Source organism: Phacochoerus africanus, chromosome 1, assembly GCF_016906955.1.
Source record: "Phacochoerus africanus isolate WHEZ1 chromosome 1, ROS_Pafr_v1, whole genome shotgun sequence".
Classification (NCBI taxonomy): Eukaryota; Metazoa; Chordata; class Mammalia; order Artiodactyla; family Suidae; genus Phacochoerus; species Phacochoerus africanus.
The window spans coordinates 203877646-203894395 of record NC_062544.1 but is presented as its reverse complement, the minus strand read 5'-3'; the positions used below and the strand labels follow the sequence as shown (position 1 = coordinate 203894395).

Here is a 16750-nt window from a genome sequence, read left to right as displayed (position 1 = left end):
TTTATTCAAATCTTTATGTCCTTGCACAAGTTTCTTCCAATAGGATTTCTGTCAGTAAATTCTTTGTTAGCAGTTGGCGTCAATGTTTGTACTTGGAGATGATAAAAATATTTTTCTTTAGAAATACTCAATTTTCTTGCAAACTATGATGCCTTTTCTATAAATAGTTAAGCTTGTGACATCCTCTGTGGAGCATTCCATGTAGCCACTGTATGGGGGTGTTGTCAGCAGTTTTATTATGAACTCTTGCCAAAGGCAGTGTCCAGGAAAGAGCCTTCATAGCACAGAAGTAGAAATTAGCTCTTGGTTCTTTTTTCTTCCTTCTTAACCTAACACAGAGTTAGAGGTTTTACAGCATGGCTTATATAGTCATGTCAACAGCCCTGGTAAAGCATGAATACATTCTCATTTTTTTTTAATATGACAAAATAGAAATAATATATAGGATCTAGAACAAAGGGAAGGCCCCCTTTTATTCAATAAAAATAATCTGAGAAAACAGGAGCCCCTCACTTCCTTTACAGTATGTTTGTCGTTTCCTCTGTGTACTTCTCTCTCTGTCTCTCTCCTTTTTTCTTTCTGCATGAATTGTAACATTTCTTTCTGGGGCTGTTGCCTGGATTAAAGCCAGGGAGAAGTGTGTGGCTGTGTATAGCAACTATTTTGTACCTCTGACACAAGAAGGAGAGGAAAAGTAACAGGGGTACACTTTGGCCACCACATTCCTTCTCTTACAACAACAGCCTAAGGGGATATTTATGGGATTTCAATGCCAAGCTTTTCCACTGAAATGACCTCTCTAATATTTAAATGCTGATTTGTGTTTTCTTTCCAGGATCTAATATGGTCTCCAAAGATAGAAAAAGTCTTATCTTTATATTTCTATTCTTTTTTTCTATCTAATTTTAGTGCTTAAGTAAAAACAAGAAACAATCTAAATCACTCAAAGGTATCAGACCAGCAGGATGTCTTGGAAAAAAGAGAAAAATCTTCTGAATAAAAAGGCAAGAGAAGGCCCAAATGTCCATCAATAGGTAGGGGATGGATTAAGTGTACTTTGATACATCCAAGTAGCATCAGATAGAATGAGGATGCCCTCTATCTACCAATGCATAAAGATCTCCAGAACATTACTTTTAGGTAAACAAAACAAAGGAAAAACAAGATGCATTGAGTGTATAGAATATGGAAATAGTTCTGTAAGAAGAGGGGGGAATATAAGCATTTATATTTGTATTTACTGCATAAAGAAACTGAAGGTTACACAAGCAATGAGTAAGACTTTTCATGCTAAACCTTTTTAAAGTGTACTAATGTTTGAATTAGGACTGTGTTACCTATTCAGAAATAAAAATGTATTTTTTAAAGGAAGCTTTGCTTTGTTGTGTCATATCTTGTTTAAGCCTGCTGTGTATATGACTCCACTTCTCGTGTTTGAGTCTAGGTACCTGTCGGGTTGCAGGACTATGCATTTTGAAGAGGAAGGGGATAATTCTAAAATAAGAATATGTATGGAAATTTAAATTCTAACTACTTTGGTAGGAAATTGAAAAGGCAGATTTGCATCTAAGCTGTTTCTTTAGTTTGTTCAGACTTCTTGGATTTATTCTTTATTTTTTTCTTCCAAGTAATTGAAAACCTTAAAACAAGGTGCTATTTTTTTCTTTCTTTTATTTATTTTTATTGGGTAGAGTTGATTTACACTATTACAGTAGTTTCAGGTATACAGAACAGTGATTTAGTTTGGGATTTGCGGGGGGTGGGGAGATTATATTCCATAAGAGGTTACTACAAAATGTTTAGTATAATTCCCCGTGCTATACAGAAAGACATTATATGATGATAAAAGGATCAATACAAGAAGAGGATATTACAGTCATTAACATATACACACCCGATACAGAAGCACCTAAACAGATAAAACAAATACCAACAGAGGGAGAAACTGACAAATGGCTTAAAACAAGATGTTCTTGATTCACAATTGAAATCCCTTGCTGATGCCTTAGTGAGAAAGTGAACTCAAAACTCAGTCTTATGCCTGTTTGTTGTGTCTGTTTTTATTTTTTACAGGAGCAGGAAAATTCAGATTCGAAACATCCCTCCTCACCTGCAGTGGGAGGTAGGCCAATGTCATTTCTGTTTTATCTTCCTGCTCTCTGTCCTCATTTTATTTTAATGGGTTCACAGGGCATTTTCTCCCTTCGTTAAGAGTTCCCTCTCACACTTAGGAATGAGAGCTCCTCAGGCTTCCCTTCTTTGTTGTCCTAATGTACATGGTCTGCTCTGAGTTTGGAGTCCTGGATTTGCCCCTTTCATCATGCAGGCCACGTACTCTGATTCCTCATATTCTGCCTTTTCCTGCACTGAGCACCAACAGACAGACTCTGAAACAAGTGTATACCTGGCTTCTGATTTTAACCCATGATTTTTTAAGAGACTTTTGCTTTTCCAAATTAGGATTTGGGGGAAAATAACATAAATGGAAAACCAATAAGACTAGCAGGTTCTTTGTTAGTTTGAGCAGGTTTTTTGTTTATTTTGAATTACTTGCTATGAATAACAGTTAAGGTGTGTTTTCAGAGTTGTAAAACTTCTTACAAGATTGTTATCTTAAAATACAGTAAGATAGAATAGGAGGAGTGGCCTTATTGCATTATTTAAAAACATACTGCCCCATGTTCCCCAACCCAAACGAAACCAGAATAGCCTTAAAGGAAATAATGTTTTTGTCTAACATTTTCATTACCTTAAAAAAGTTTTTTATTGTGAAAAAGTTTGAACATATCTATATCTCATTGCTTTTTAAAATAAGGAGCTTCCCTAAAGAAAAACTGAAGGAAGAATGGTTAAATCTTCCATGAAAGAGAAGTGATCTTTGTACTTTATTCTGCTTCTCATTACAAAAGCAGCAGGTGGTTTCCAACAATCACGATGACTGTGATTGTTAACAATTACTAACACTCAGAAACGTGACCATCTCCTCAGTGAACAGATTACTTGGGAGCCAGTGAGCAAATGAAAGTCCTGTACACTTACTCAGTTCTAGCTCTTTTAGTGGAAGACCTAAAATTCTGACAATGAAGCTTCTTTTTCAGGTATTGGATGGACTTTTGGCTCAGTATGGGACAGTGGAGAATGTGGAACAAGGTAATAGTGAAGAAATTAGCCTATTGAATTTTGAGAGGAATGTTACCTGTTATTTCTTATAGGTTGAGTCAAATCCAAGGACGAATAATAAGTTTAGTTTCCTTTGAAGCAAGCTTCCCAACTATATGTGAGAAAGCTCTATATTTTTTCAAAGAATGGTTTTCAGGCTATTTTTTTATACTCTGCAATGTATTCAAGCACTGGACAAATGCTGTCAGGGTGGGATAAGCTTAATTTACTTGGAAGTAACTGGATTTACACTACTAACAGCTTTCCTCTTCTTCTTCCTGGCTAAGAACAAAAGATCCCTAATGAGTGTTTCTCAAGGAGTAGGAATTGCCTGACATCCTTTTGAAAATGCAGATTCCTAGGTCTTAACCATAGACAGACCTACAAAGTCAGACTCTTTGGGGAAAGACGTTATGAATCTGTATTTTAGGCAAGCACTCCTGAGTAATTTTTATGTGTACTCATTTGAAAGCCTCTGTCTTAGGAACGGTGTTATAAATGCCCAGAAAATACATATTCTTTTTCCTGCCACCCTTTTTTTTTAATCTTCTAAAATATGAAATGCTATGGTTTTAAAGAAAAAAAAGGTACCTGAAGCTGATATCTTAGGTAGCTCTTTAAGAGTCCCAGAAAAGTAGATTCCAAGCTCCTGATAGGACAGGCAGTAACATGTGATATAAGATTATTTTTGCATTGACCTAGAAAGCATAATGTGATTCAGTCACTTACTGACTGTGAGCCCTTATAAAAGTCACTTAACCTTACTGGCTTAGTTCTGCATGTGTAAAATGAGAATAAATTTACCCTTCATATTTCACTGAATAGCTGTGTCACACAGAGAGAACCTGTATAAATATTTATAGACAATGGAGTGACACATAATCTCAAGGAATTGTTAAAATTCACTTAGGGAAAATAATGGAGAAATCTGTTTTCTCATTTGCAATCTATTCTATCTGCTAGTATAATTCATATAATGGTTTTGAAGTAATAATTATTCAGATGCTCTCCCTCTATGAATATTAAACATCCTGTTATTCAGTTTCATGCTGCTGCTACCCATGTCCAAAGGTGAAGGGAAAGAGCTCAGAAAGAAGACATGATTTTCAAGGATTCTGTTTCTGGGTTCTTATTTTCCTCAGTGTGGAAAAGAAGACATTCCAGTGAGGATTGGATGTAGTGGGCAGGATGGCCTTCCAGAAATGAACCTGTAAAAGTTACTAGCTAAGCCCATGTTATAAGAAATATTCCAGGTTCCTGGGGCAGTTTATAGCTCTGAGGGCACCTGTGCCCTGGAGAGTGCCCAGTTTTCAGCAGCCTCACAACTACGGGATAAAAGTGCTGGGCTATTGTTTTGTTGTTTCATAGGTGATTCCTGATTCATCAGGAAAACATTTTCAGTAGCATTTTAACAAACTTTATAGAGCTTTCATGTCCAATGAAATAAAGTATTTGAATGGAGCTCAGTTCTTCCCAGAATCAGAGAACTGCCTGGTTTCCTGAAGACAAATGTGTTTGAAGAACAAAGAATCTGCCTAGGAAGTGAGAACAAAATCTGAGACTCCTAGTGGATAGCTTTACTCAGGAGGTGCAAACCCAGCCCTTTTCCCACTTCTGAAAGTCTGCAGCCTCATCTGTTGCACTGAAAGCACAAACATGAGGCCTTTGTAGCATTCGGTGTGTCAGCACTGCAGGAGGATGGTTATGAGCTTCATGTCCCCTGTTTTTCACTGTGAGGATGCCTCTGGGTAACTGTGAATTGGAGAGAAATACAAACCTCCCAGGCAAAGGTCAGGGCTGGGCTTGGCATTTATGACATGTAAATCTCAGTGGCAGTTCCTTCCTGAGTATTATGCATCCCCTGTCCTAAAGGCTGCATCTACTTTGAAGTTATTGGTTAACAGTGGCATTTAACCTTTTCAGAATCTCATGAAAATTATAAACCAGAGTTCCTGTTGTGGCTCAGTGGTTAACGAATCTGACTAGTATTCATGAGGACACAGGTCCGATTCCTGGCCTCACTCAGTGGGTTAAGGATCCGGCGTTGCCGTGATCTGTGGCGTAGGTCTCAGACATGGCTCAGGTCCTGTGTTGCTGTGGCTGTAGCATAGGCCAGCAGCTCTGGCTCTGGTTCAACCCCTAGCCTGGGAATCTCCATATGCCATGGGTGCAGGCCTAAAAAGACAAGAGACCAAAAAAAAAAATTATAAACCAAAAAAATCCAATCCACAAATTTGAATCTTTGGGGGGGGGGGGCGGGGTGAGTATAGAATTCCTAAAGCTCTAACATCTAACATGGATCCAAGATTAAGAAGCCCTACATTACAGGATGTTATCATTACTTTAAAAAGGAGCCTTATTGTGGTTGCCTTGAATTATCCTCAACTTAATGTTGTTAATTCCAAGTCTCCCAGTAGTTTAAGTGTTTTAATGGGGGAGGATTTTGATTTAGTCATGTCTACTGGTTTTGAAAAGGAAATCTTTTTTTTTTTTTTTTTTTTTTTTTTAGGGCCGCACCCACAGCATATGGAGGTTCCCAGGCAAGGGGTCAAATTGGAGCCACAGCTGCTGGCCTACACCATAGCCATAGCAATGCAGGACCCTAGCCACGTCTGTGACACACACCACAACTTATGGCAAAGCCAGATCCTCAACCCACTGAGCAAGGCCAGGGATTGAACCCACGTCCCCATGGGTGTCAGCTGGGTTCATTAACCACTGAGCCATGGCGGGAACTCCAGGAAATCAGTATTTTTGGTTTAAGTTTACCAACTTGAGAAAGTTTTATCTTGCCTTTTGAGTTTATTTTTAATGAGTGACTCTGGAAGAATAAGCAAGCAATTATGAATCAAGATAAGCCAGCTCACAAGAGTAATCCCTTATTACCACTCTTAGAGTTTATGTGTTCTCCCCCTCAGCCAAGGGAGTTGGAATTGTCACTGTATTTATTTTACACAGTTACAAGATTTAACTCATACAGTCTAGGAGTTCAATAAGAGGGGAACAAAAATAGTTATAGTTCAACCTTATCCGTGAATGAAGAATTAAAATACTTTCTTATTTAATACATATATCCAATTATTTTAAAATAAATGCAAATTATAACAAAACTCATACTTTGGGAGTTCTCTTGTGGTGCAGCGGGTTAAGGATCCCATATTGTCACAGCAGCAGCTTTGGTTCGATCCCTGGCCCCAAGACCTTCCACAAGCTGCAGGCATGGCCAAAAAGTAATAATAATAATAAAGTAAAATTTTAAAAACTTCATACCGTGATAGTGTTACAATAAATTGATGTAAACTTCCAGGAGAATAATCTGAATACAATCACTAAAAAACACTAAAAACACTACAATCACTAAAACTGAGTTACCCTAGAGAAAGTAATTCAGAAGAACACAGATCAAGTGATATTTGCAACAATGGTGATTTTTAGCAACACTATTAGAATAGCAAACACTGAGAACAACCCATTTGTCAACAATTAAGGAATGGTTAGACAAAAAATCATGGCACATTTACTTACTGCAATTTTATGTAGACATTAAAATTGAAAAAGCCAAAGAAGTACATATACATATGCAAAAGGGTTGATAAAATAAGTGAAAATATAGCTTTAAGTTATATAGATAATAGATTACACAAATGTCTGTATACAACTGATTACAAGTTACCATGAATGCACATGAATAGAGACAGAGATTCAAATAACTATGGAGTTAGGGTGATGAGTTTTTTTGTGTGTATGTGCATTTTTCTCTAAAGTAAGTCTGTTTACATTGAGCTAGAGGGCAACGAATTTGTTTTCTACAACAATATAGTTTTTGCTTCTTTCCTAGTCAACACAGACACAGAAACTGCTGTTGTCAACGTCACATATGCAACAAGAGAAGAAGCAAAAACGTAAGTGGATTTGGGCTTGTTTCCTTTTAAATTGGGTGAGGGTTGGGAGCCAGGGAGAGCTTGTCTTTGAATTCCATTGAGTCCACTATAAGCCTTTTCTGAAAAGACATAGATCTTTGACCTGTCAGTGGAGCACCAGGGCAGTTATACCAGGGTTTCTGTTTGTTGATTGTACAGAGATTTTATCTTGAAAAATGCTGAGCCTTGGCATCAAAACTGAGGTGAGGCCTGTGTCTTAACACAATCAGGAAAGAAGGCACCAACTCTGTGACACTGTCTCCTAGAATATGCTTTGGCACCCACTGGGAGCCACTTTTACCTGGAGCTTCCTCCATGCACTGTGAAGAAGAAGCCCACACCTGTTTCTATCCACACTTATTGAATGGATCCTGAAACCTCATTTTCCCTCTATGAATATTAAAAGGGGGATCCACCTCAGCAACATCAGCCCCAGGGAGCATTGTCTAGGCGTGGTTCATCAAAGGAGCACCTGGCTCATGTTCTTTTTCCTATCCACATTCACTTCCTAACCCCATTCATGACTGCCTTGCTTTAGTGATAGTTAATTGTGAGCTTGGCTATTAACGGATATGGGATTGAATTTTTTAAAAAACAAACAACATCAAAAACAAGTTCCTTTTTGTGTTGTAGGAGGTCCATGAGGTGCCTGTCAGGTCAGCGTAACTAGAATTATAGTCACATGTGTTCACGCTTTATGGATGTGGCGTAATATCCATGTTGGTTATACATCCCAGGATTACAGTTTTATTTCTTTTTCAAGGTTTCAACACCTAAGAAAACATTTTTAACCCATTTTCACATCACTAGTTTTCAAAGCGTTAATTTTGCATTGAAAAATGCAGTAGTTCATTTGCTGTTGACTTTTGCATACATAGGTAAGCAGATTACATACCAACAACTCACCTTTATAGCTCTTTGTCTGGCTACTACTTAGGTTGGACCTCTGTACATGATATTAGTTTGTTTTTTTTTTTAATTGAACTCAAAAGATGATTCTTTGTAATAAATTCATAAACCCTAAACTTTAACCTTGTAGAATAGGGTTAATATTTTCACATGCTGCCAAAGACATGGAAAAAATTGTTCGACTTCATGTATGAATTTTAAAATGCAATAATGGCATTTTAAAATAATAATATTCTATACTTTGGAGGATTCAAGGACACAAATGATCTCTTAACTGCTATGAAATAGTGAATGGTGAAATCTTTCCAAAAGGGCACTGAGCAATACCTAAGATATTAGAACTCTGGGAGTTCCCATCTTGGCTCAGAGGAAACGAATCTGACTAGCATCTATGAGGACACAGGTTCGATCCCTGGCCTTATTCAGTGGGTTAAGGATCTGGCTTTGCTGTGAGCTGTGGTGTAGGTCACAGACACAGCTTGGATCCCATGTTGCTGTGGCTGTGGTGTAGGCTGGCAGCTACAGCTTTAATTCAACCCCTAGCCTGGGAACTCCATATACCACCGGTGTGGCCCTAAAAAGACAGAAAAAAAAAAAAAAAGAATTCTGCATACTCTCTGACCCTGCACCTTCATGCAGGAATTTGTTCTTTGTGCAAAGTTCTACTTGTAAAGATGGCCATGACGACACTGTACTCAATAGTAAAAATTAGAGATCGATAGCTGGATATATCTATCTAACAATAAAGAATCAGTTGCAAAAATGATAAATCAGTAGAATGTTAAACAGGATATTTAATCACTTGGGGAAATGTTTAGAGTTAATATTAACTATTTAAAGGTTATAAAGTAATATGTATAGTATTAATCCATTTGTATAAATAATATATTTTTAAAAAGACATAGGATGGGCTAGGATTTTTTTCTTATTTGTGCTTATCTGCTGAAGTTTCAATAATAACTATTACAATGAAAATTTTTTGAAAGAGTCAGTTTTATACTGATATTTACAAAGACTTTTTGATGAGGGGAATACAGCCTTGGTGGGGTAAATAAAAGCAGAATGGCAAATTGTATATCTAGCCTGACCGGCCCTGTACAATGTGATTATTCGTTTAATTGTTAACCGTTTCTGCCCTGCTCACCTCATGGCACTCACACAGGCAACTAGTGAACGAGAGTGAATGAAGTGGTCCACTGACCCGGGGTGGGGGTGGGGGGGGCGTTTCTCCTATGTTGTTTTCTAACAAAGCTCACTTGCTTCTGCTGCATTTCAGAGCCATCGAGAAGCTAAGCGGGCATCAGTTTGAGAACTACTCCTTCAAGATTTCCTACATCCCGGATGAAGAGGTGAGCTCCCCTTCGCCCCCTCAGCGAGCCCAGCGTGGGGACCACTCTTCCCGGGAGCAAGGCCATGCCCCTGGGGGCTCTTCTCAGGCCAGACAGATTGATTTCCCGCTGCGGATCCTGGTCCCCACCCAGTTTGTTGGTGCCATCATCGGAAAGGAGGGCTTGACCATAAAGAACATCACTAAGCAGACCCAGTCCCGGTACGTGACTCCGGGGCTTCCTTTGCTTCCTTCTGAGGGGTCCCCTGAGTGCTGGTGGGTCCCGGCCAACCCCAGGTTGCTATTGCTTGCGTTAGCAGTGGGGGGCTGTGCTGTATGGGACGGTGGCTTTTTTAAACAGAACAACTAACAGACTAACATTAAGCCAGGGGCTTTCATGAGCTTTCATGCCAGTGACCTAAAGGTCTGACACTTAAACACTAATAGTTCATAAAAAAAAAAAAGGTACTAGTGACCTCACAGTCAAGAATTGTTCTTAGAAGCTAAATGATGCCTGTGAATACATCTCCATATTTTTGAAACAGCAGAGGTATGGGGCTGAACTTTATGGGATCCTAGAACCCACTTGCCTCCTCTTCTGAGTCAGAGCCTTGGGTGGTAGTCATTCTTTAAGACCACCTAGGTAGTCTCACAAATAGCTACATAAAGGAAGCAGGTGAGTCACTGTTACATTGAGCAAGAAATAAACTACATTAGCCTTATGTTTAGTTTTCTGTCTGCTTAAGGAGACTGAATTGGTAGTAGGAGTTGTAGTGGAAAGTGACTTGGGAGGTTGATTTTTGTATGTTCACAAGACAACAGCATGATATAATGAACAGAGCACAGGACTTGAAAACAAAGACCTTTGTTCAAGTTTTACTACTTAATAGCTATATGGTCTTGGAAAAAAATTTTACACTCTCTGAGCATCAATTGCTTCTTTTGTAAGCCAGGATTATTATGAGAATTAGGACAGTCAGGCAGAATGAATGAAATAATTACTATGAAAGCACTTAAATTGCAAAGCACCACATTACTGACAAATATTAGTTATTTACATGCCTAGTACATTTGCTAAGGTCACTGAATGTCTTCTAACCTACAAGAGAAAAAAACATTTTTTTTTTGGAAGTGTCTCAGTTACTTCCAAATAATGGATACTTACATGGGTCCCAGAGTTCATAATCATAGGAGTGAAATGATGAGATAGTAGAGAGGAGAAGTGCTGTGTGGTTTCTCTTATTTTAAAATCAGCCCTTTTTTTTCCCCTCCAAGTTTACTTCGCTGAGAAAGTGATTTTTATTTGTATGTCTTTTTTGTTCCAAAAATTATTTAAAGTGGCTTTAAAAATGCAGCAAGTTTAAATAGAAGTGAGGTTAGTTCTCAAAGTGTGTGCTTGGATCTGGGCTTTCTGACAGCCAAAGTGAAAAGGGATACAATCAATTATGTGATTTTGAAAGTTAACAAAAACAAGTAGAGCCACAACTACCCAAAGAAGTCTGATAAAGTCATCAAGCTTTTGAGCCATTAGTTTTAAGAGCCTGGAAGAAGGCAGGCTGCCAGTGGCAAGGAAACCAAAACCTTAGGCAGAGAAAGGGTACGCCTCTGTTTTCTGTCCACACTCAGATATATAAAGCTTGCTTGAATTTGGTATTTAGAGTTGGATTAGCACATGGCTTTTAAAAGCTGCAATCATTTGAGAGACCGGCATAGTGCCAATGTGCAGTATTATCCTGCTCACTTTACTCCTCACTTCTAAGATCATTTGAAAGACTGCACAAAATACTTCATTTACCAAACTGGCTTCATTACTACACTGGCTTAGTGCCTTTGTCCAATCGCACTCCTGTAAGAAATATTCCCTTCTAAATGGAGCTGCAAAAAATTCAGGTTTGGCACAAGACCCCCTGCCCTGCTTACTGCCTTCTCGGAGAATGGCATTGGTTGCAAACGTGCTAATGGCACTTCCTTGCCTGTCTGTGTCCTTGCTGTCCATTGGCCCATGTGACATATTCTTGGGACTAGGATCCAGTCCCAGATGACGTTGTGCTATGGCTCCTGATTCTTTTCCTGCAGGGTAGACATCCATAGAAAGGAGAACTCTGGGGCTGCAGAGAAGCCTGTCACCATCCATGCCACCCCAGAGGGGACCTCTGAAGCATGCCGCATGATTCTTGAAATCATGCAGAAAGAGGCCGATGAGACCAAACTGTAAGTTTGCATGCAATGCACAGATTCTTCAGCAGAGAAAAAGGGGTTCTCATTCATTTGACCCAGGAAAGTTTTGTTTTTCTTTTTTTTTCTTTTTCTGTTTAGGGCTGCACCCCCCTTGGTGTATGGAGGTTCCCAGGCTAGGGGTCTAATCGGAGTTACAGCTGCCGGCCTACACCACAGCCACAGCAATGCAGGTTCCAAGCTGTGTCTGTGATCTTCACCACAGCTCAGGGCTACACCAGATACCCGACCCACTGAGTGAGGCCAGGGATTGAACCCGCATCCTCATGGATGCTAGTTGGATTCATTTCCTCTGTGCCACAATGGGAATTCCAACCCAGGAAAGTTTTAAAAAGCTATAAGTCTGTTTCTCAGGATTTTTCTTCAAAAATTTGTTCCCAAAGAGAACACAGTAGGAAATAGATCTTTTTTGTTGATAATATGGCTGTTTCCCTACTTGTCTGTTTCTCTTGGTGATCCTAATGCTTCCATGACTCACTGGTAATAATTATTGGTAGGAACATACAGGCCCATGATGTGCAGTGCTGCGCAAGGATGGAAATATTCTCTCTCTGCACTGTTCAATACCATAGACACCAGCCATGTGTAGCAGTTGAGTGCTTGGCATGTGACTAGTGCAATGGAGGAACCGAATATTTTATTTTAATCCATTCAGATTTAAATAATCACATGTATGGCTAATGGCTATAATTGGACAGAGCAGGTAAAGCATGTATATTGTCAGAGTTCATTACCACTCAGCGGTAATGAATCCAACCAGTATCTGTGAGGACATGGGTTCAATCCTTGGTCTCACTCGGTGGATTAAGGATCCGGTGTTGCCTTGAGCTATAGTGTAGGTCACAGATGTGGCTCCGATCCTGCGTTGCTGTGGATGTGGCATAGGCTCACAGCTGTAGCTCTGATTCCACCCTGGGAACTTCCATATGCCACAGGTCCGGCCCTGAAAAGAAAAAGAAAAGAATGTACATTGTCATTAAAACCACTGTTTACTGTGCTGGAAAAGGGTTTTGCCACCTTGTTTCTAAGCCACTTGAACTCTTTTAAAATTAGATTCCATTCCCTTAAATAGTAGAAACTGGTATTTGAGTGTCTACTTATGTTTTCTTCTCCCTCCTCCCCACTGGTCCACTTCTTTTACAAAATATTTCTTAGGATTCCTGAGGGTTGTACCAATTTGAATGACAAATAGTATTTACTAGCTTGTATAATTTAGCAATTCAAAGTTATTAATTTCTATTATAAACAAAATAATGGTAATGGAATAAACAATATAATAAAAAAGCTCTATGTCAGTTTTGGTAAAATCTACTTATAAGCATGTGTGGCAGTTTTATAAAGAAGCGATGAGGAATAAATTGAACATAAAAACTAAAAACAAATTTAGCAAATAATGTCAAATAATAGTGTTCTAAAACCAAGAGGATGAAAATTTAAATAAATAAATAAAACCAAGAAGATGAAAGCAGTTCTTAAAACATTGCAAAATGGATTATTTATTATTTGAGGCTTCTGAAGCACCCTAAATGCTGTGGCTTAATTTGAAGAAGTCCCTGCCACTTCTAAGTTGTTGAGAACCTTATAAGCAATACCCTCCTTGGACCCTCAACCTGGGTATAAGGGTCTTATAATATTAAGGAATCAAAAAGACTGATGTATAAATTGGATTTTTAAAGTATTCATCTAGAGCCAAGAGTTTGAGTATCTTTGAAGTAAGTTTTTTGAGTGCTGAGTACTGTGTTGGGTCCGAGGCTATAATAACCCTGAACAAGATCCAGTTCTTGCTTTATCCAGTGGGAGAGACATCTGAACAAATGACACCGTTAAGTAATTAAGAACCTATGAGAATGCCACAGTGGAAAATGACTGCAGCAGAAGTTCCTGTCGTGGCTCAGTGGAAATGAATCTGACTAGTATCCATGAGGACACAGGTTCCATCCATGGCCTCGCTCACTGGGTTAAGGATCTGGTGTTGCAGTGAACTGTGGTGTAGGTCTGAGACGCGGCTTGGATCTGGTGTTTCTGTGGCTGTGGTGTAGGCCAGGGGCTACAGCTCCAATTCCAACCCCTAGCCTGGGAACTTGCATATGCCTCGGGTACAGCCCTAAAAAGACCCCCCCAAAAAAATTACTGCAGGGGGAGGGGACAGGAAGAGCTTTGGAGTTTCAGAAAAGGCTTCCCCATGTAAGTAACATTTATACTCAGCCCTGACAAAAAAAATCATAGACCTGGAGAACAGACTTGTCGTTGCCGATGGGGAGGGAGTGGGATGGACTGGGAATTGGGGGTTAATAGATGCAAACGATTGCCTTTGTAATGAATAAGCAATGAGATCCTGCTGTATAGCACTGGGAACTATATCTAGTCATTTATGATGGAGCATGATAATGTGAGAAAAAAGAATGTATATACATGTGTGTGTAGCTGGGTCACCTTGCTGTACAGTAGAAAATTGACAGGACACTGTAAACCAGCTATAATGGAAAAAATTAAAATCATTATAAAATAATAAAATAAATTAACTCAGTCCTGAGAGTATGTAGGAGAAGAGGAATCTCAAACTTTCTTTTTAATAATTTACCAAGTATTTATTATGTGCCAGTGAACAAAGCTGACAAAAAAAACCCTTGCCCTCTGAAAGTTACATTCTAATGGATCTTCTTCAAGCATCCATTTATTTTGAGGCAGAATTAATGCATCTGTTAGATGCTTTTGATCTCAACAGAAAACCTAACAAGTGGCTTAAGCAGTAAGAAACAGTTATGATGTCACACAAGAAGTTCTAAGGTAGAGTGACTGCAAGGTCAGTTCAGTCACCAACTCAAAGGCGCATGACTTTTCTTTCCGCTTTACCTTCTTCAGATATCTGATACTCCCCTGCTGATGACTGTAGTGATTCCAGACCTGGGGACCCCACAGAAAAATATTCAAAATTTAAAAGAGAAGGCATCCTTTCCTTGTTCCTTGTGTTTTTTTTTTAAGCTTTTTTTTTTTTATTGTAAAAAGCACATAACATCAATTTACCATCCTAGCCATTATTAAGTGTACACAGTTTAATAGTGTTAAATATATTCACATTATTGTGAAAGAGATCTCCAGAACTTTTTCATCTTGCAAAACTGAAACCCTGTGCTCATTAAGCAACTCCCCGTCTGTTTCCTTCTCCCTCTAATCTCTGATAACTACCATTCTACTTTCTGTTTCTATGAATGTGACTGCTTTAGCGATCTCAGATAAACGGTGTCATACAGTATTTGTCTTTTGTGACTGGCTTATTTCACACAACATAATGTCCTCAAAATTTATCCATGTTGTAGGATTTCCTTCCTTGTTAAGGTTGAATAATATTCCATTTATTGTATGTGTGTATTCCATATTTCATCTATTCATTTATCCATTGGTGGAGATTGGGTTGCTTTCAGCTCTTGGCTATTGTGAATAGTGCTGTTAATGACTATAGGTGTGCAAATATCTCTTTGAGACCCTACTTTTAATTCTTTTGGATATATACCCAGAAGTGAGATTGCTAGATCATATAGTAGTTCTATTTTCAATTTTTTAGGAAACTCCATAGTATTTTCCATAGGAGTTGCACCATTTTATAACCCCACGAAAATTCTACAAGGGTTCCAATTTCTCCACATCCTTACCAACACTCGTTCTTTTCTGTTATTTTTATAGTAGCAAAACTAATGAGTTTGAGGTATTTGTATTCACAGTATCTCATTGTGTTTCTTATTTGAGCTTTTTGGATGATTAGATATTTGAGCATCTTTTCACAAGCTCTATGGTATTTGTTTATCATCTTTGGAGAAATGTCTATTCAGGTCCTTTGTACATTTTTAAAATGGGTTATTTGATTTCTTTATTGTTGAGTTGTAGGGTTCTTTATGTGTTTTGAACATTAATCCCTTATCAGATATATGATTTGCAGTTATTTACTTCCATTCCATAGGTTTTCTTTTCATTCTGTTAAGTGTGTCCTTTGACGCACAATAGTTTTTAAATTTGATGTAGTCCCATTTGTTAATTTTGTTTTTGTTGACTATGCTTTGATGTCATATCCAGGAAACCACTGCCCAGTTCAATACAATGAAGCTTTTCCCCTGTATTTTCTTCTAGGAAAATTGTACTTTTAGGTTTTACATTTTGGTCTTTAATTTGTTTTTGAGTTAATGAAATAAGGATCTAGCTGCATTCTTTTGCAAGTGTATATCCAGTTTTCCCAACACCATTTTTTAAGACACTGTCCTTTCCCCATGGTGTAGCCTTGACACTTTTGTCAAAGATCTTTTGACCATATGTATTTCTGGGATCTCTATTCTTTCCTGTTGTTTATTTGTCTCTCTTTATACCAATACCACACTGTTTTGATTGCTGTAGCTTCATAGTATGTTTTGAAATCAGGAAATTCTAATTCTTTTTTCAAAGTTGTTGTGACTGTTCAGGGTCCCTTGAGATTCCATACAGAATCATATGGAATTTTAGAATGAATTTTTCTATTTCTGCAAAATTGCCATTGGGATTTTGATGGGAATTGCATTAAATCTGTAGGTTGCTTTGGGTAATATGGACATCTAAACAATATTAAGTGTATAAGACCATGTCATCTTCAACAGAGATCATTCTACTTCTTCCTTTCCAATTTAGATGCCTTTCATTTCTTTTCCTTAGCTTATTTCTCTGGTTAGGACTTTGAATAGTATGTTGAGTAGAAGTGGTAAGGGCATCTTTGTCTTGTTCCTGATCTTAGAGGAAAAGCTTTCAATCTTTCACCATTAAATTATGTTCACTGTAGACTTTTCACAAATGACCTCTATTTGTTGATGTATTTTCCTTCTTTTCCTAAATTGTTGGGTATTTTTATCATGAAAAGTTGTAAAATTTTGTCAAGCGTTTTCTTGTATCAGTTGAAATGATCATGTGGGTTTTATCCTTCATTCTGTTAATGTGATGTATTACATTGATTGATTTTCATATGTTGAATGAACTTTTCATTTCAACTTAAAGGACTCCCTTTAGCATGACTTGTAAAGCAGGTCTGATATTAGTGAACTTCCTCAGCATTTGTTTATCTGGAAAAGTCCTAATTTCCTTATCATTTTTAAAAGCAATTTAATTTAATTTACTTATTTTTGGCTGCATCCATGGCATGTGGAAGTTCCTGGGCCAGGGATTAAACCCTTGCCATAACAGCAAT

General features: G+C 38.2%; 1 protein-coding gene across 2 annotated transcripts in view; it reads left to right on the top strand.

The window, feature by feature from the left end:
* Nucleotides 1–16750, top strand: part of IGF2BP2 (insulin like growth factor 2 mRNA binding protein 2) — a 163690-nt gene that overhangs the window by 120192 nt on the left and 26748 nt on the right. For both annotated transcript variants that reach the window (XM_047788353.1, XM_047788344.1), the window contains exons 3-7: nt 2074–2122; nt 3099–3150; nt 6998–7061; nt 9265–9537; nt 11392–11526. In XM_047788353.1, the coding sequence (XP_047644309.1) occupies nt 2074–2122; nt 3099–3150; nt 6998–7061; nt 9265–9537; nt 11392–11526 (573 nt within the window). The remainder of the gene's footprint in view (nt 1–2073; nt 2123–3098; nt 3151–6997; nt 7062–9264; nt 9538–11391; nt 11527–16750) is intronic.